The 20,240-nt window shown below is 43.6% G+C and overlaps 1 protein-coding gene and 1 long non-coding RNA gene across 10 annotated transcripts in view; one reads left to right on the top strand and one right to left on the bottom strand.

Moving 5' to 3' along the window:
- The window catches only part of CDK5RAP2 (CDK5 regulatory subunit associated protein 2), a 73,022-nt gene extending 66,013 nt beyond the window's left edge, over positions 1–7,009 (top strand). For 4 of the 7 annotated variants that reach the window (XM_003211223.4, XM_031556171.1, XM_031556173.1 and 1 more), the window contains 4 exons: positions 1,600–1,746; positions 3,217–3,355; positions 5,434–5,480; positions 6,358–7,008. In XM_003211223.4, coding sequence (XP_003211271.4) covers positions 1,600–1,746; positions 3,217–3,355; positions 5,434–5,480; positions 6,358–6,492 — 468 coding nt within the window. In that variant the 3' untranslated portion in view covers positions 6,493–7,008. Of the gene's footprint in view, positions 1–1,599; positions 1,747–3,216; positions 3,356–5,433; positions 5,481–6,357 lie in introns of all 7 variants that reach the window. The other 3 variants (XM_031556170.1, XM_031556168.1, XM_031556169.1) reach the window with 1 other exon arrangement.
- LOC109370468 overlaps positions 460–20,240 on the bottom strand; it is a 23,161-nt gene continuing 3,380 nt past the window's right edge. Inside the window, exons 2-4 of one of the 3 annotated variants that reach the window (XR_004161654.1) lie at positions 8,492–8,602; positions 7,968–8,103; positions 460–535 (exon numbers count right to left, since the gene is read on the bottom strand). This is a non-coding gene — a long non-coding RNA (uncharacterized LOC109370468). The other 2 variants (XR_004161655.1, XR_004161653.1) reach the window with 2 other exon arrangements.

Here is a 20,240-nt window from a genome sequence, read left to right as displayed (position 1 = left end):
ACTTACCTGTACCCTGCCCTCCAAGTGATCACATTACAGCAATGACTGATGTATGCTAACGAGGGTTGTTTTACACTGAGGAAGCTTTTACATATTTTTTCCACTTTCTGGTAGCAGTGAATACTTCAGTAATATGAGCAGCAACTTGAATATCTCAGTAATGGTGAAATCTTGACTTCTTAGACACAGTCTGCCTTTCTTTCTGCATCATATGTGACATAAAGATACCAAGTCACAGTGCTGTTGTCTTAAGCATTATAATTCTTAAGACAGTAAAATGTTTGTTTTCTAATGAAAAATATACCAAAGGGGAAAAAAAAATCAGATATTTCATGGTTTTCTCCTAGAATCAGGAAAGCAAGTGTTTGCTTATGCTGATCTGTTCTTACTCAGTGTTAATATCTGGATGCAATTAACAGCCCAACAGTGTATTTGGGATGGATGAGATAACCAAACTTACCTCCAAGTTTCAACAAAAGGGAAAGACCAATCTGTGTGTGTCCATGGCAGTTAATAATGAACTGAGAAACTTAACCTGCAATAGGGAAGATTTGGAACAGAAGGTTAGAACAAGATGCTGGTGGTAGAAACAGTGAAACACTGTATTGGAGGCTGCTATTGACACTGCTGAATCACTATTAGCAGAGATATTTCTAAGAACACTTCTATTTCTGAGTTATAATTAGTAAAGCTGTTGAGAATGCAGCCTGCAACAACTCTGACATTCTTTTTGTAGAATCACCTGCACACTCACAGTAGAAAGATGTCTGAATGACACTTAGGGGTCTCTGAAGTACTGTGTGTTTTCAGATGACCTAGTTAAGGTGCTGATAATGACTGAAGAAGAAATCTAAGTTTTTAACTTCTGTTGGTGTAAAGATAAAAGCAGTGAGTTTCCTATCAGGCTTTACATCGTTGAAGTTTCAGACTACTTGGCAAATGGGATGCTTTGTGTGACAGGAGGATTGCAATTCCCAGTCACTGTTCAGATGATATGCTGGATGGGGCACAAACCATAAATGCCTTTACTTCACTGCCCTCCCCCCATTCAGTATCACTGCTGCTTTGGTAATCCATTTGCTCCCCTTGCATTCTTTCTCTCCTTTATTTCACGTTTGTGCAATTTCTTCAATTTGATTTTTCTCATCTGTCAGCAGAGGAAAACGTTTTATGTGTGTTCTGATAGTTATTTTAGCATTAAATGGAACAGTTTAAAGGGTCTGCTAAGGAAGAAACATCTATATTGCTTAAATTGATGTCTGTAATCATTTGACTTTCAAATAACGTGACACAAAATGCAAATGGAGGAAGGCAAGAGTTGCCAACTGTTACCATGTGGCACAGCAAATCCAGTAAATGTAATCTATTATTAATCATGGTTATTGATGAGGAGATATCTCCTTCCTCCCTCAAATTCTGAGATAATGTGCAATTCAACAGCCTGTCTAAAGGAAGAAATGAACTTTTTTGGCACACAATAGCTGTGTACATCATCTTAAAGATGAAATCTTATCAACGGAATTTATACCACTAATTAAGATTACATTTTTATTGTTCCTTAAAGGTAAAATATAACGTGTGTCCTATCCTGCAATGTAGGTACCAGACCAGGCATCGCTGCGAAGCTTTTCTGCAAGCACCAACACAGTGCAGCAGATTTTAGAAGAGGCTGCACGTTTACTGAAACTTCTCTGGAGAGTTTCCCTTCCAATGAAAGCGGTACATAGTTCTGCTCACGGCACTCAGGTATTGTTCTGTTTCATTTTGTTTGAGTTTTGCTTTCTTGAGCTGTTGCAGCGTGTCAAGGAGGACACACCAGTTAAGAACGTGTCATTTGGGAAGCTGGTTTGTAAATCATGAACCCGGCTTTTAGGTAGCTCTCATCTGAAGGCCATGGCTGAACGTGTACTGCCTTCCTGTCCTGATCAAACTGCACAACTCAGCTGTTTCTTTACCAGATACCTTATATGAAGGTTGTAATCTGCAGCCTTGCCGTGTGATATTCAGGGAAGCTAGGCAAACTGCAAACATTCCTTCAGTGAGAAAAGATTTGGACTCCCTGTTACAGAATTAAATTCAATTTGATTATATATATTCCAGTAACAACAGAAACTTCAGCAACTTTGATGTAATCTGAGCTGCATTTTCGTTTTATGTTTTTGATGCCTAAGCTGTAAAATAGGATGCTTTCTTAAAAGTGTGACAAAACCCCGAGACAAGTTTTATAACATTTTAACTAAAAAGGATTGCACTATGCAAATGAATGAAAGTAAACCGAATGAGGAATGAATTATCTGTACTGTCATGATATCAACACTCAACAATAAACTGCTTCAAACTCTGGCTGTAAAATCCATCTGAATTTTTTTTCCCTGAGCTTTTTGTACGTGTTTCTAAAAGAAGCAGGAGATTGCTGAAGAGAATAAAACTTTAGGAAAGCTAACACTTGATATATCATTTTAATAACGTTTTTTTGTTGTTTTCTAGCACTGTTAAATGTGTTAAATCAGAAGAGCAGTATAAATCTTGAAATAAATCTATAAATGTTTCAGTTCCGTATTTGGGGTATTGGAACACTTGCATTTTTATCCCCATGTGCACAGCACATGTGGGCAGCTGCATGTTGGCCTGGCTTGGATGATCTGAGCACGTCACAGATACTCACAGACAAATGCTTTTTCTGTCTGTATGATTTGAACCTTGATCTGGATCAGTCAGAAAATCTGACCTCGTGTGTGAGAGATCTGAGTTTCTACGACAGTTCTTAATTAGAGTCTATTTAGAATCCTTTTTTTAGACCCTTCTTGTCCAACATACTGAGATTTTAGGATCATTAGAGTGCTTCTGATGTCTTAAATGCAGTATATGAAAGAATGCCTCCCAGACGATACTGAGCGTTCACTGCCTTCTGTTTGGCCCCACAGGAGTAATCAGCTCTTCTAAAGAGCAAAGTGCTAGGGGAGAATTCCAGAAGGTACTGCCATCTCACAGCACAACAAGACAAATGTATAAGCTTAGCTTTTTGCATGAGGAATCCAGATCAGTGCTTTATTAGCAGACTGTATCAGGGCTACCTGAAGTCCTGTTTTACAGGGTGCCAACCATGACTTGTTTAGAATTGGTGGTTAAAAACGGAACCTTAAAGAGTCTAAATGTTAACAGGGTATAAATAATTTCTGTGATGCCTCAATATATTATCATCATCTCTGGATACAGGATGAAGGAATGAAAGCAGAAATACTTCGATTGCGGAAGAAACTGTCTGAGCAAGAGAAGAAGTTGCACAGCACAGTGAAACGCTTGCACTCTACAAATCAGCTGAAGGAAAACATGGAGAAAGTCATTATTGACCAGTGTAAGTGTATGCCTTATTATGGTTCTTTCTTTTTGTAATTCATGGCTTCCACTGAATTAGAGAAACAACAAAATGAAGGCTCGTTAGGCTGTGCTGAATGGCATTCACTCTATCAGTAGTTAAGCTAGAATGTAAAAGGCTCTACATCATGCAAAGTTATTGTTTACTGTGACACTCTGTTCCTCATTTTGCCCTTATTTAACTCATTGTGTTATTTTGCTCCATAGCCTATAATTTGTGTGTTTAAATTCCATATATCTCCTGCATACAGATGATTGTTGCTTTTTCTTTTTTAGCATTTATGAGCTGGTTTTTGATCATCTCTTCCAGAAGTGTTGTATCAAATGACATACAAGTTACTTACTTACTTTAAATCTAAAATTAGATTTTGTTTAGGTTTTTAGTAACTCAGTTTGGGATTTGTCATATAAAAAAATCAAAGCTATTATTATGTCCGTGCCACTAAAATCCCTCAAGACAGATGAACTGATTTGGTTTGGTCAGTTCCTTGTTCCAGTGACATGTCAGACAGACACAGTGGGTAATTTCAGTACAGCTGTGCAGAGTTTAAATCAGCAGAGATTTAACCTTATGGACACAGCCTCTCGTTCCATCCACACTTTCAGAAAGAAAACAGAGCATCTCCCTCTTATTTTATTCACTCCATTTCGGCACACCCAGAATTAGGTTCTAATAAAATGAAACCTTGTATTCTGAAGCCGTACTGCGCAGTCCTGCCTGCCTCCCAGCAGCTTCACCATTAGTGTCACGTACTCTAAATTCTCTTCATGTACTGAATTTAATATTTTTGATTTAGAAAAATCTAGTTTGCCAGGCGAAGTGAATTTACTAGCAGAGTTCTTTATGAGCAGAGAGCACTCTGCTGCACAGAAAGACCTAGATACAAGATTCTTTAAGTTTCATTGATTATGGGAATTATGGATGTCAAGTCACCTTTGCCTTAAAGAGCAATTTCAGAAATGTTTTCAAATTGCATCTGTATATAAATTCCTGACCAAGCATACAACAAAACTAGTGAATCATGGGCTGGAGTTTATGATGATGCTTATACTTGTTTTATTTTGTTTTGCTAGTAAGCAACCACAGGCATTCCAGTAGGTGACCTTGCTTGGCTTCATTCTCTAAGTACCCTGCTAGCTGGTCACTCCACCGAGGATTTTCAGGTTTCTGTTATTTAGTTTAGCATTCCTAAATACATTAGAGTCAGAGACTGGAACATTCTTATGGCTCAGAGTCTTCTGTCTGCTTTCTCTGGGCAAGAGAATGTAATGCTTATAAACCTCATCTGAACCTCTGAACATGTAACAATGCAGTGCCAAATTGCAGCAATCCGCCAAGGGTATAATTATCTCATGACAGCTATACCCTTGGAGTTGTTGGGTTCTTATTATTGTAATGAAAAATCTTTATTATGGCTAAATTGTTTATTTTTGAGACTGGAATATTAAATTGGCACTTGTGAGTGGTATTTTTCAGCAGTTATGGAGCTGACACAGATTAGAAAATCACATATTTAACCTGACATTTCTAAATATCAGTTTTGTTTAGAAGCATCCCCTCCTCCACTCACAGGTCTTGCTCTCTCCCTGCAGAGGCAAACTAGCTGAATGAGCAGAGAAAGCTTGGGCCACTTCAGAGCGAGCCACTGATGTGATTTCCCCCAAGCATATGTAGGTTGCTTTGTCCTTGAACTGCAGGAGGAGCTGGCTGACTTCTTTGCCATCCGTTGTCTTCCCAGCCCATCATCCCACGTAACCTCTACACTGCCCCATTTTCTTCCTTCTCCCCCTGACCTCTGTTAGATCATGCACCATCTCTCTTGAAATGAACAGAAGGCTTTCCTTTGATGCCTTGGGTCGAGCCCAAACAGGACTTTGGACAGAGGAACAGTTCTGGGTTTTGCTAAGTAGGAAAGCTGAAGTGGTGGTGGTGGGGCTGTGTATGGTTGCCTGGCTGCTGCCCATCTCGTAGATGTGAGTTTGTACATTATTTAATATTTGATTCTAAGACTTCGAGTACAGTGCAGTGTCCTGTAATCATTGCCTCTTTGTTTCCAGTGGTTTTAACTCATGATGTCCTGAAGAAGGCTAGAGGAAACCTGGAAGTAAGTAAAGTATCTGCTGCACTTAATTCCTTGATGTGCTCAGTAGAAATAGGCACTGCTGTGTCAGTAGCATTTTGCAGAATTAGTCCAATTTGTTTTGGGTTTGCAATTGGAACAACATTAAGATCAAGTCTGGCTGACAGCAGTTTACTATGATAAATATTCTGCACTATTTGATGTTTAAATTAGAGTTTTATGACTGGCCATGCAAACAGCTAAACCCTCTCTCTTTTCTGATACTTTCCCCAGATTAATATTCATATGTCTTTTCTCCAATGGTTTATTTTCATCAGATCACAGTCCAATAAGCTGTCTACTGAATAAGTTCACAAAAGGCATCTTTATTTAAAGCCTGAGTGTGGGTTAATAACCAGTGCTTCTGTTTTCCTAAAATGCAGACCTGATAGGTAAAGCTTCTGCAAACAGCTCTTTGCTAATGCAGAGCATTAAATTACTTTGAGCGTTTAAGTATCCACTGTTCAGGTTTGATTTCTCCCAGAAGGCTCTGCCTTCATCCCAGAAGGCTGTAATATACTTCTTGACTCCTAAATCGCATCCTCACACCATTCCATTCTCAATGGCTGTACGTTTCCCAGCCCGCCCTTAAATTTCCCTTTCTTCTTGTGAATCTCTTCTCCCTTATCCTCAGCAGCAGCACCTTCTGAGCACCTCCTTATGCAGCTCCTGCACGGGCTCAGTCCTACCCGAGTTAGAGAGTGAGGACATAAAGCCTTTCTGCTTACAGAAATCTCATCTTTAATGGGTAGATGAGCTGAACACAGGATTTGCTGATTTTTTCATGGGATGATAGCTCAGGGATGGGGACTAGAAGTGTGTAGTACTGTAGAATAGTATTAATTATTGCTTTTCTAACCAGGTCCCAGCAGCTGACAATCAAAAACCAGCTTCCCATACCAGCAAAAAAGGATTCTCTGAAGGAGAAAGGTCCACTAATAAAGACAGACCGTTCCTCTGCTTGGTGGTTGCTTCTTTATGCCTTACTATTTATTGATGTTAAAAGAGCTGAAAGAACATTTTTATGGAATCAGCCTTGGGGAGGGAGGAGAGCAAAAAAAAGTTTTTTTTTGTAAATAACTTACTTATTTAACATATTTTGTATTGTAAAAGATGTTGGTTTTTAATATTTATTACAAAACCATGGTACTGGAGCTATTGAAAAAACCCAGATTTTTTTTTAAAGCTGGCTCATTTGAGATTTTATATTTTGTGTTATACAGCTGTTTGTTGGAGTAGTCACACAGGTCCTGAAATAATCAAGAGCACAATCCATCCTCCAGCCCCTTTCTCCACTGCTGAAATGACAGAATGGAGGTGAAAGAAGAATAGTTCTGCCAGCTGGTCTTTGCTTTATAGTAACATAAATAATGTTCAGTATTTAAAACCATTTAAATCTCATCTGGAAGATTCTCCTGGAAGCCACCTCCTTCTGTGCTTCCTCACTGCCCTGTTAGGAAGTTAGATTGATGCTAGGTCTGAAAATACTACATAGGGTCAGACCATTTAATTAAATTTTAACATAATCACAAAATCTGTTTGTGTTGTTTTGTTTGAAACGTCGGAACTTCAAGCTCTTGTTGAACAAAGAAGTCAAGGGCTGGGCATCTTCCTTACGGTGGGCACGGGGCACTGAGTTTGTCATCATGGAGCAAATGGGATGCAGCCCTTACAGCTGTGTTTGCTCACATCATTGTGAAGTTCTCTCTTTGAGAACCTGCTTTCAAGCAGCCACAATCAAAAGGCATTTTGCTGTTGGCAGAAGCATTGCACTCCTCTCTGTACCCCTGTAAACCAAGAGAACAGGAGCTCACAGAAGGGACAAAGCTTGACAATTTTGAAATCCATTTTTCTGCTACCAACACTCAAAAATGCCCTAATTTTAAATCTAATCATTTATTATTATTTTTAAAAGTGTTCTAGTAGCAATATTTGGGCCAGGCAGCACCACACATACGTGGTTATGCTCCCTTCATCCTGCCTCTTGCCTTTTCCGCAGCTCAGTCCGAGCTGCCCACACAGACTCTATGCAGGCAGTGGCACAGCACGAACTGGGACATCATTTAGTTTAACCCTCACACACCCATCACTGAAAGTGCTTGGTTACAAAAGTGTGGTGCAGTCACGGCTCTGTTGAACAAAATGAATTTGAAGTCGCTGATGCTATACAAGATATCATCCACAGAGGTTGGCACGAGGTCTGGGATACCTCAGCACAGGGTTGGGGTTCTGTTGGGTCCTTCACACTGCACTCTGGAGAACAGGCAAGTGCAGGAGGCCTTCACTGGAAAGTGTATGTGCTCACTGAATGCTGGCTGTGCTCCCCACAAGGATTGTGTGTGCAGGTGGGGTTTTATTAAACAAAAAACAACAAAACCAGGCACTTTTGAGCTGCCTGATTTTCAGGAATTCACAGCACTGGGTTTTCTCTGAAGCACAGAAAATGAGATCCCACACCAGGCTGTTCCTTACCTGGGCTGCCCAAAGCTCCTGGCTGCACAGTGCTCACCTCTCCTTCTGAGACGCTCCGAAGCAAAACGTTGACTGCAGCTGACAGCAGGGGGAGGCAGACTCATTTGTCTGGATTAAAGGAAAGCTGCAGGAAAAACTGAAAAAGCGTATTTTTAACTTTGCAAATTGAGAAGTGAGGGGGGGAGGTAAGGAAAGAGCATGCAGTCAAACTTGCTCTTCAGTCTCTTCACACATTATTGTCCTCACAGCTCACTAAAAACGTCAAGTTAATTTTACTAAGTAGCTAAATTATAGACACTCAGATGTAATCAGAATCTGCTATACATTTCAACTTTCAAAATTAATCATCCTACGTTTTTGAGTTATAACACCTGAAGGAAACAGCTGTACATCTATATATAGTGCAACCCCTCTCTTGGTCTTTGTGCAGTTTTTTTTCTTTTTTTTCCCCCCCCAGCACACCATCTGTGATTGAAAAATAAAAATTAAATGTTTCCTTTTTCCTGAGATGATTTGTCACTTACCCCTGCTGGTCCCTGCTGTGCCCACTCACAGCTCTGCTCCTGAGCCCCTTTTCCTTCCATCAGTCTGAATGCAGCTCTGGCAGGGCAGGACAGGTGGGGCAGACGGGTTCCCTATTGGGAAGAAAAAAAATACTGGTGGATCATCAGGTCTTTAAAATGAGACAGTTCTACGATATCAAAGCATTGCATCTTGACGAGGAGTGCCTCTTAAACACGCTATTTACTGGGCCAGTTTTAAAACAATTAAGCTAAAAAAGCGTGGCAGATGGAGGGCTGCAGCAGACAAAGCTTATGGAGTGTTAAACTTCGTCCCCATTACACAAAATTAAATTTTCCTGTAAAAATAATTACGGGGGAGAAAAATTAGCGGCGTAAGCAAATGGAATTAAAGGAGGGGCTCATTTACTTTGGGAGTTCCTGTCTGTGCTTCCATTTCGGGTGCAAGGTGATTGGAAACAGCCAAGAAAAGCAAGAGAATGCTTCTTCCTTCACCTTAAGCCCCTACAACAATGGGTGAAGGCACTGCTGGGTGTCACACACCATTCCTGCCACCAGCACCCTGTCCTGCAGGCTGTGCCTGCAGCTGACGACCCACGCTGTGATTACAGTCACCAAAGTGAACAAACAGAAGCAATACCCCAAATCACGGGCAGCTGGCTGTATTAGAAATAAATCAATGTTAATGCAGTCAAGTGTTTAAAAACAAAAGCACAGTAGAACAGCTTGGTATTTTAATTCACTGAAGCTGCATTTTGGGGGAGTGAGCTGGGGGGGCTGTGCGGACATGGCTGTGTCCAATTCACACTGGGGTTCAGGCAGGACAGAGCTCACAGCCTGCTGAACATCACCCTGCAGAGCTGGGGGAGGTGCACACACCTTGCTTGTGCTCCAGGTTTATTCTCAACCCTGAACAAGACAAAGCGGCTCCTGTCATCACTTCCAAATTCAACAGAAGCTGCAATATGGAAAAGAGAAGAGAGAGGAAAAGAAAAACGAAAAAAAAAAACCAAACCACCAAAACCAGAAATAGCTGCAGCGCTTTTTGACGTTCTGTTGACACTCAAAGCCAAAAGGCTTTGCAGGCTGCTGACTCCAACACGACCCCTTACCTGGCAGCACTGCGCTCTGCAAAGCGCAACACGCTGCTCTCGTGCTCATTTCTGCAATGGGTGGAAATGAAGCATCAGTAACACGGGTACCCACACACATGGGTACCCACATGTAGGGTAACCTCACACATCCCTTCTTCCCCTCTGCCAGACTTAAAGAGTCTGAAGATGCGCCCTCCATGGAGCACAATGATCTGAAGGGGGCTCAGAGATCTCAGGGATGCCGTCCTCTCCAAGCCCAGCACCCAACCTGCTTGCTTTCTGAATCGATTCCTCTTGAGAAAAGTCCTGCTGCCTACTTTTTGTGCGTGTTTGCCTTTCCTTTCTTTAGAAAGATACTTGTTACAATCCCCCCAAAACCCCCTTTCCCCTTAGTCCCATCAGAGGAACCTACTTGGGTAATTTGTTAAAGCGGATTGCTGGGGCATGCATTATGGATGAGATGCAATCTTTATTTTTGCACTGCACTGTGTGCATTCTCAAACAGGATTGGAACTGCGTGCCCGCACGCAAAATGAACATTAGCTGCTCAAAGAAAAAAAAAATAAAAAGAAAAAAAATGCCCATTTATTTAAAGGAAAGAGTGGAGAAAAGAAACCCTCCACTCTTTCAAGCTGTTGCGGTTGGGATTGCTCAGAGCAAAAGCAGACACGTTTGTGTTCTGCTGAGTAAACCAGCTCAGAGCAGCTGTGCTCTGTATACATGCAGTTGGTGAGGGTGCTCAGCACTGTCACCAGGCTCAGCCACCGAGCTCAGGTGGCACTCGCTGTGTCCCAGGAGGAGATTTGCTCTCTCCATCCCTCTCGGGATCTGAGGATATGAGCTGCCAGCACTGTGCCCAATGCCCTTGGGCTGAGCTAGTGAAGCAGAACCACACAAAAAAGGCACAGACAACTCTGAGGCCATCCAGACAACCCTCTCCATGCTGTATCCCATGCTTGGAGGTCACCTAATATTATTTTAGAATAAGAATCACAGAATCATTGTGGTTGAAAAAGACCTCGGAGATCATTTGGTCCAACTGTTCGCCTGTCACCAACATCACCCACTACACCACTTCCCTGAGTACCACACCTGCACGGTTCTTGAGGAAAAAGAAACAGCAGATAAAGGAAGGATTGAGATATAAAGCTAATTATTTTTGATTCTATGGCTTAAAGGCTAATTTATCACGGCTGTAAATCGCGCTTCAGGAAGCTAATATGGCAGCCTGAGCCTGGACATTATTGAGACGAAGTAATCACAGTATTAGTGCTCAGAAAAGTGGAAAATGTAACCACATTACTGCATCATCAACACGCTGCGACCCCGGCTCCAGGCCAGGGCTGCCCCTCACAGCTCTCAGGCCTTCATGTGCCAGCAGCCTGGAAAACTGACAGCAGAGGGGTGAAAAGGCGGCCTGCTTCACCTTGAGTCACCAGAGCACGTTGTGCATTCTCCAGCAGTTGCATAACCCTCAAATAACTGTGTTGTGAGCCAGCCTTGCTGCAGATGGGAGAGTTCTCTGCATCCCCTGAGCACCATTTGAGTCCAATTGCTCGTGGTTTCCCTCCAGTGTCACTGTGGAACCCACATCACGTTCCCAACGTACTATTTGGCACAAGGCATCCTCTTACAGCTCGATACTCATCTCACAATCCTATCACCGTTCCCATGTCCTCCTACCTTCAAGACAGCCTGATCCCTAACAGAGAAACACACAGAGCACACATATTGGATAGTAAGTTTCAAGTGGAGAAGGCTATTAATTTATAACAGTGGTATTTCTTACACTAAGGGCAGTGAGGCAGTGGCACAGGTTGCCCAGAGAGGTGGTGCTGCCCCATCCCTGCAGATACCCAAGGTCAGGAGATGGCTCTGAGCACTGATGGAACTGTGGGTGTCCCTGTTCAGTGCAGGGAGTGGGACCAGATGTCTTTAAGGGCCCCTTCCAACTCGGATGATCTATGATTCTAAACGAGGGTTGATGTGGACAGAGGTGTTGCCGAGCATCATTCATGTTCCTGAGACCTCCAGATGTCACAACGGCTCTTAAGAGCCTCGGGTGGTTTGAAATGCAGTACGGGTTGTCTTGTGTTTGATCTCCTAAACCTGTCAGTATCCATCACTGTCAGCAGCTGTCAAGATAAGAGGGGACACGTTTTGATGGGAGCCTGATTATTTTTTGTTTGCGTAGAGGCAGAGATGTATATGGTCCTGAAACCTGGCATTCCTATTTCTTCTACTAGGAAGGAAAAAAAAAAAAAAAGGGAGCTGGCTTCCACTCCAAAACCAATTTCCTTGATGGAATTCACCCTGCAGAACAGGAAGGAGATTTGCATTTGTCTGCCTGAATGCAGGCTTGCATGCACACACTCCTTGATTGTTTTTAGTTACACCCGATGATAACGCAGAGAAAAAGATCGATACGCAGCGAGCTGCCCTCCTGACCTCCACAAGCAGCACGGAATTCACACCAAGCCTCGACACGGGGAAACTCAGAAACATCATGAAAATTTCATGCAGCCACAGCAATTCTGTAAGCACGAGCTGCTCCCCTCCCTCCAGGTCTCTGGTACTGAGCTCATTTCCCCCAGGCTCTGCTGCTGGGGGGACTTTTGCAACAGTCGTAACCCACAGCTCTCACCAGACCCAGGGCAGCATCTCCCTGAGTGGTAATGGTTACACAGTGCTGATTAAGGGTTTAATTAGCGTGAGCTCACACAGCGATTGCCCCACGGTTCAGCGCCAGTTACTTGCACCACGCTATTAACCACTCCACATATGCCACATCACTCTTCTCTAAAATAGTCCATAAAGTGTTTTAAATTTTTCTGCCACTTTTTTTCCCTTATGCCTCTTGCCTATAAAAGGAGACTGGAGAGCTCAGTGGGACAGGGTCGGCTGGGTGAGGGAAAATACCATCACTATTGCACCTTAAAATTATTCTTAGCTGCAAAACCATACAATGGAATAAAATTATGCACCTTGGTCACCTGTATAAAAACTCAATCTGAAATGATCCTCCAGTTCCTCCTCAGCCCAATGGTACATTCCAGATTCACTGTTTGTGGCTGGTGCTTTGGTGAGCATCCAACGTCACCAGTTTCAGAAGCTGCAGGGGATGCTGCGGGTGGTTCTGGATTTTTAGTTTCCTTGCATGGCAGATCCAGGAGGACCAGTTTGAACACACGTGTCTAAAGAATGCGGAGCCCATCCCAACAGAGGTTTATTTGCAAAACGTAAGGGAAGCTGACAAAATAAAATAGAGCCCATTGCGAAGACACAAACACCACAGCTGACCTCTTCCCAAAGCTGAGCTTTTCCAAATAGCCCATCTGTAACAATTCCTTTTCCCAGCCTTGGGCTGCCGCTCCTAGCATGCTGCTTTAACCAGCTCTTTCCCCCTCAGGAGCTCCCACAGTTGAGAGAGCAGAGAAATGAAGCCGTGCATTGCCTCCTGTATTGACACGCTCAGGTTCTTATTAGCACAGAAACTTAAAAATATCTATAATAACAAAGAAACCTTGTGATCTCTTCTCTCAGAAATCTCTGTTCCATTAACTCTGGATTAAGGCACAACACAAACTGAAAGAACAGGAGGCTCACACTGGTAGGCAGCAAGAAAACAGAGGCAGAGTAAATAAGCACAGTCAGCTTGCAATGCGAGCAGAGGATTTTGGCTCTCACAAGGTGATCCTGATGGGAGGAACAGTCAATCCCGAGTGCAACAGAAACACGTAGCCAAGAGGGTCTGTGAGAATTTGGTAGCAGAGATAAGAAGGAACCAACCCCAGCGAGCATCGCTTCCTGTGATTGATGAGCTGCTCTGCTTCAAGCTGGGGAACGTGTGCTGCACTTGGAAAAACGCAAGCGGCTGAGTGCCCCGATAGCAAACAGCCACACTGAGACAGCTAAAGGAACGCTGGTAAACAAGAAAATGACCGTAATCCCATTACACAGTGACAAAAAGCTGGGTTCTATCCCTCAGGGAGAGAGCTGAGTAGGGTCCATTCTGAAGCACTGTAGCTCTGGAAAGCTGAGATGGGGCAGCTAAACTGCAGGGGATTTCAGCATCCATTTCTGATGCCAAGACCCACCTGGATAAGTGTGACCAGGTAATGGTGAGCAGCAGGGGACAAAGCAAGACAGCTGTCAGTGCTGCACACTGCTGTCAGCCATGCCTACAGCCTCTGCCTTGCTCCACCTGGCTTTAATGTTGATGCAAGGATGGAGCAGAACATTTCAGTGTGGGTCCTCAGCATTCATGTGCCTCTGAGCACAACCAAGACGCTGGTATTAAAGCTGGGACTCCAGGTGTGTCTTTGTGCCTCCACACTGGACCAGCAACTGGCAGGCACCAACCAGACCAACACTCAACAAAGAAAATACCCTGCATTTTCCTCAATCTGATGGCACAGGTTGAAAGCCTCACCTCAGCAGCTGACATCACTTCCTCACCAACATGGAGGAAGAGCTGTTTCCCAGAACCTGGTATCCCAGGGCAATCTGCTACGTCTGATCAAAGAATTTCCAGCAGCTGGGACATCCACAAAGGCCCCTCCTTTGCCTTTAGGATGTAATGAACAGCTGAGCTTGCGGGGCTGCTCTTCCTACAGCTGAGGCATGGGTCTCTGCATCCACAAACACTACTGGGATATAAGGAAAAGATTGGATATAAGGGTACATGAAGCAGTGGCAGAAGTTGCTCAGAGAGGTGGTAGTGGCCATCCCTGCAGACAGCCAAGGTGAGGCTGCTGGGGCTCTGAGCACTGAAGGAGCTGTGGGTGTCCCTGTGCATGCAGGGAGTGACTCCAAACAGCCTTTGAGGAGCCCCTCCAACTCAAATGACTGATTTTATAATGATAGAAAAAGTTTTCAGGCGCACAGTAAGTGAAGGAAGGGGGGGTAAGGAAAGGGAGGTATGACAGCAGCATGGGAGGGGGGGACTCTCATTGCCTGTTAAGTAATTCCAAAGCTATGGCTAGGTGCCAGTTTGCAGCAATGAGCTATAATTTGTTCATGCGTAATAATGAAATCATCATGTTTTGGACATTTCTGTCAAATTGGATTGAAATTCAGAAAAACAATTAAGACGTGCATGTATACATAGAGACTGATCACAGTAGCTGGCTCCTTACAAACAGATGTCTTTAGAGAACATTAAAATGGGGGGAAAAAAATAACAAAAAAAACCAGAAAACTATTACCCAAGGTATTGTGAAATACACCTTCTCTGTTAAGGAGTTCTCACACTGCAATGGAATTCTGCACAGGGAAAACGTTCACCAGAAAAGAGGAAGGAGGGACGAAATGCTGCAAATCCCATAGAGCTGCCTGCATCTCCAGCATTCCCAGTGGAAGCCCTGGAGGAACAGCCAGAACTGAGATGGGCACACAAGCCAAATGGCACGGCTGACAGCAGCCCACGCAGCAGAGGTGATTACGTGATGCAAGGCAGGGATCTTTCCAGCTGGAGGTATTTTAAACACATACAAAATAATGTCGGAATCATAGGACTGCAATCTTTAAATTATATTCAAAAAAGATGCTCAAAGCATATATCATTGAGTTATGAACAGCTTTGGCAGCTTTATTGATGATGTTGAATCTGGTTGACAGATGCATTTACACTGCATAAGCATTTGAGATGCTAGAGTAATTGCTTATTAGTCTTGTTGTGAGGCAAAACACCAGATTGAAATAAATAGGAGCTCATGAACACAGAATTTTGCTGCCTCTTTGATTATTTTTTCGAGCTAACCATCTGCTAAGCATCTGGGATTCTTAGAATCCAAGATCCATATCACACACAGGTGGGAATTAAAAAATACAAATAGAAGGAGCTTAAGAACCCAAACAAACTATAATGTAAAATTGTCCAAAATGACGAAGGACTTTCTTGCCTCCCTTGCATACCAACATAAGCAGCAGAGTTTTACAACAAGGTCTTCCCTACACAGCAAGCAGGCGCACAGTCGAGTAACTGCATCAGCTTCATTAAACCAGAGCTCCTCAGCACACATCAGTGTGAAAACTGATCGTGGACCATAAGATGGGGCATGGAAGGGCTGCAGAGAAGGGATCTTCTCCACAAGGGATGTATATGGAAAGCCCAATTCCATGCAATTGTCAGGAGGAATTCCAGAGCTCTGTACGGTTGCTTTTGCAAGAGTTTTGGCAAGCACTGTGAGATCTCCATCCACATCTGTCTCTTGCTAATATGTTTTTAAACCTTTCATTCATATTTGGCAAGAAGATATAAAAATGCCAATGGAGAGGGCTGTGTGCCTATCAACTGCTCAGGAGTTGGACTCAGCGATCGTTCTGGGCCCCTTCCAACTTGGGATATTCTACGGTACCCCCATGATGGAGATGATGGTGGGCCCCTTCCAACATGGGATGTTGTATGATAACCAAGATGGAGACCAGCCTGTAGGACCAGCTGCCCTACCATCACTTCCAAACGTCACAAATTCACCTGCCCTCCTCCTTGCCAAAGATTCCACCGAGAAGAGGGAGAGATGGGCCAGTAGGCCAAGATTTGCCCTTTGTGGGCTTTTGTGCTTGGATTGAAAATCCCGGAGACGAAGCACTTGGGAGCCCCAGTCTCAGCTGAGGTGCAGTAATCACCACCACGGGCAAAAATAATGCTCTGAACTCTGAAACTCAGACAGGACAAAGTCAGTAGTCAGAGCGAAGTTCACTGTGCAGCTCATTGCAGCCTGTGGGATGGCAGCTTAGATAAGAATGTAAAATTGATATTTGAATTTTCCCCAGCTGCCAGCGCGCCCGATGCTGAGAACAAGTTAATAAAAACAGCCAGTTAAGTAACTGTCAGACTCTGGCAAATACCCATAAAGCAAATGTTCTTCTTAAAAAAAAAAAAAGACAAATTAGACATGCATTTTTCTCCGTGAAATAGCGCAATTAGAGAAGCTTTATAACTAATATTTGTTTTTGGTTCTAAAATATTAAGGATCTTTCCTAAACACGGCGCAGTGAAGGGTTTCAATTAATCTCCTTTGAACACACATTCAGGTGTTTAAAAGGAAAAAAGAAGAAAGGATTTGTGCATCGTCTGTCATCTCCCAAATTCTGTAAACAGTATCAGAGAGAGAGGAGTTTGTGTGACAAATTCGAGATTAGGCGGATTCCGATCTAAAAATTAAATTGCTTATCAGAGAAATAATATTAGAGTAAAATAAATTAGAATCTCTACTGAAGACTCTAGAAGTAATTTTTAAAATTAATTAGAATCAAAAAGATGGATCTCAAAGGATAGGACAACTCTAATTTAGACAGACGGTAATTAATTCCTTATTTCAGAAATTCATTAGCAGCGCTGTAAGTGCAAATCATTCCTTTGCTGGAGTCAGGCTCCAGAGAGGGAGATTCATTTGGAAGTGGGAAATGTGAACTCCCCACGGGTGGGAGGGCAGGGAGAGCCCCTGACATGGGACACATCCAGGGCAGCAGCTCGCTCAGGAGGGTCCCAGGGATGTTTTCATATTGTTTTTATGGGGGGTGACATGCAGCCAGATGCTGAGCGTGCATCCTACAGATCCTCTTACAGATCTGGGGGGATTTATGGTAAAGCTCTGCCACGCACCAACAGGTAACCGAGCTCAGAGGGGACAAGTCCATAGCATCCCTCTGCTCCTCCCCAAAACCAACGGGCACATCTAAAAATAAATGACCATGCACAATTCACAGAGCTATATCCATTAAGAAAATAACTTGGGCATCTCAATGGACTTAGCACACGAATTTCGGCCGCTGATAAATAAATGTGTTGTCAGCCTGGTCTGCTGCCAGCCCCAGGAACAGCTCCAGCACTGCTGCTCTGTGGTCCTACAAAGAGGCCAAAGCACGGGCAGGCCCTGCCAGGGACCACGCTCTGCTGGCTGGCATCTGGATCCCTCTGATAACGGGCTGGGATTGGAGCTGGAGGCTTCATCAAGGGGAGGATAAGCAAGGCTGGAATCTGTTCCCTGTACCCAAATGGAAGGAAGCCCAAACCTCAGCCCTTAGCTGAGCTGACCTGCATGCTGGAGCTGGAGGCGAGTCCATGTCCACAGCGGGGTGGGAAGGAGAGCCATGAGTATGGATGGGTTTACCTCTGCAGCTCAAACCCTTCAGACTGAGGGTGCAGAAGTGGGTACATGCAGTGCTCCCGGGCTGTGCCAGCCCCTTCTGCAATAGGAAGAATTAAATAGGCTTTTCTCCTAGTGACATGTCCTAGCATCTTGTGACCCATGCAGTGCATGAACAGATGGCTTCATCCAGGCACAGGAGAACAGAGCACGAAATATGCTACCATTCATTTTATCTTGTGGTTCCAAGTTCCTGTTGGGAGGAGCAGCTTTCAAAGAGGACATCTCACATGACTGTGGGACTTCACTGGGACTAAAAGGAGCTATACAGTATGACCTCTACAGTACAGCATGCTTAGTACAGGATCACACATTTCCTTCACACCTCTCTGGCACACACTTATGAATTTCACCCAGTCCCCATGGCTCCTTCAAAACCAGTGGGAAAACATGCTGTGTAAGGCAGCCAGCACCACATGTGTTCAAGGCATTGCATTCCAACACAGCACAGACCTTACAGATCACCATCCACCAGTCCAGCTGCAGCACAAGGCCATTTGTTCCTAAGCTACACTGCCAGCAGAAGAACCAAACCTATCATAACAAAACTCGTGCTACAGATTTAACGCCAGCTACTTCTGCTGTTAGCTGCCCACCCAGCCCTGCAGCCAACCCAGTGCCTGGCACACTTACAATGCATCTTTGAGATGTCTTGGCTTTTAAAAAGAGATCTCATGGTCTGGACAAAGCGATGTGGTGGGAGACAGTGCTGGACATGTCTCCGTCCCAAACCTCTCCCAAACCCTGCATGCCTGCAGATCAGAGGTGCTGCCCCCAGCCAGCACTCCATCACCTCCACTGACCCCAAAGGAACTGCCATCTCCTGTGCTTTCCTTCAGCCACAGCTCTCTGAGGTCTCCAGGCGTTCTCACATCCACATTCAACAAACTCATGCTGCATTTCAAGAGCACCTCTGCTCTTTCTGCAAACCCTCCAGGGCTACTAAGTTCCCTGTCCATCATCAGAAGATCTCCGGGTCCCCTTGATACCAAATAAATAAATAAATAAATAAATAAATAAAAATCTTGATTTTAGAGTAAGCTTCTTATCTCACAAAAAGGCCTCCCAACATCTCTTATCCTATTACCAAATAGGAAGAGCTCCTATCCTTCCACAAACTCCTCTTATGTTTACAGCTTTGTTACCAAACGCTTCCCTCCCACCTTGGTTGTTGATAAACATGGAAATCCATTCTTCTCCTAGCAGGGGGGGCAGGGGATCTTTTTATCCTCCTCCTGATAAACATTTATAAGCTCCTTATCCTCTTACCAATAACCAAGAGCGTTGCAAATCCTGTATCAGACACACCAGGGTTAGGGTTGTTTGCGTTACGTGAAGAGATTTTGTAGAGTGGCAAATAAAAGGCATCTCGTTTTGTTCTTTTATCCGAAACTTCCTTCTAGGAGGGAAGGCAGAGTTGTTAGGAAGTAGATTTAATTGGGTATTATTCAGTATCAGGTTGAGACAAGTTCTCCAGCCTCCCACAAAGAACTTCTGCGCTAATTTGTTCTTGCTCGTGGATGAAAGGTCATTGTGCTGACTAGGAAGTTAAATAAACAAAATTAGCATCTGATTTAAGAGACTTCTTATTCCCTCTGGTGTAAATTAGTGTAAAAATTAGCAAGGCACTCTATTGCTTCTGTTTTCCACGTTCGAGATGCATCAGCTCCTTGAATTTAATGCTGTGAGAGCTTGTTATTTCTTTCTTTATGCAATTGCATACATATGGGTAGCAAGATGGAAGAAGCTGAGTACATCGGCTACAGAAGTGAGTCATTCGAGGTGAGCAAGAGTGGGACAGAAGAGCTCACAGCAGCACTGACACACGGATACTGAAAGAGTGACAACTTCATGCTCACAGGTAGAAAAGCATTATTAGAAATTACCCTGGACTGGAGCCACGAAGCTCAGTAGCACAAAATAACCCAGGGGCAAAGCAAACTCATTTTCACTACCAAGGCTAGCAGGGTGCTTTGTTTGAAGGTTGGACCATTCTTTATTTCAGTTTTATATTATTATATATCTATCTAATTCTTAGGTGCTCATATCGTTTAAATCACTCCAAGTACTTTTGAAACATGGCTGAAAGCTACTTGGGATTAAGGTAGAAAACCCCACTGAATACGTTCCAGAAGGAGGTTCCTGATAAAGTGCTCATTAAGAAGCTTTACACTTCTTTTGAGCATCTGTTAATGATTATTGCACCCATCAGTGTTTCAGTTTGATGTCACCAGCTTTCCATTCAGAGCGTAACTTTGTGTATCCATGCAAACACAGCTCCTTTCAGGGACAAAGGGGTGAAGAATGAGGCCACATAATTTCAGAAAAGGGAAGAACTGCTCAGTAGGATCCATTTGGCAGGGAAGGAGCTCCCAGAACAGACTCAGAAAAGTTTTCTCCTCCGTGTGTTCTCCCCAGCACATCACACCTTGTGCTGCAGCAGCAGAGAGGAGGCGTGAAGCCACCTATTAAACTGGAAGACTGGAAAGAAGTTCCAGAAGTGGT

The sequence above is a fragment of the Meleagris gallopavo genome, chromosome 19, assembly GCF_000146605.3.
Source record: "Meleagris gallopavo isolate NT-WF06-2002-E0010 breed Aviagen turkey brand Nicholas breeding stock chromosome 19, Turkey_5.1, whole genome shotgun sequence".
Lineage (NCBI taxonomy): Eukaryota > Metazoa > Chordata > Aves > Galliformes > Phasianidae > Meleagris > Meleagris gallopavo.
This window is presented reverse-complemented; position numbering and strand designations above follow the sequence as displayed.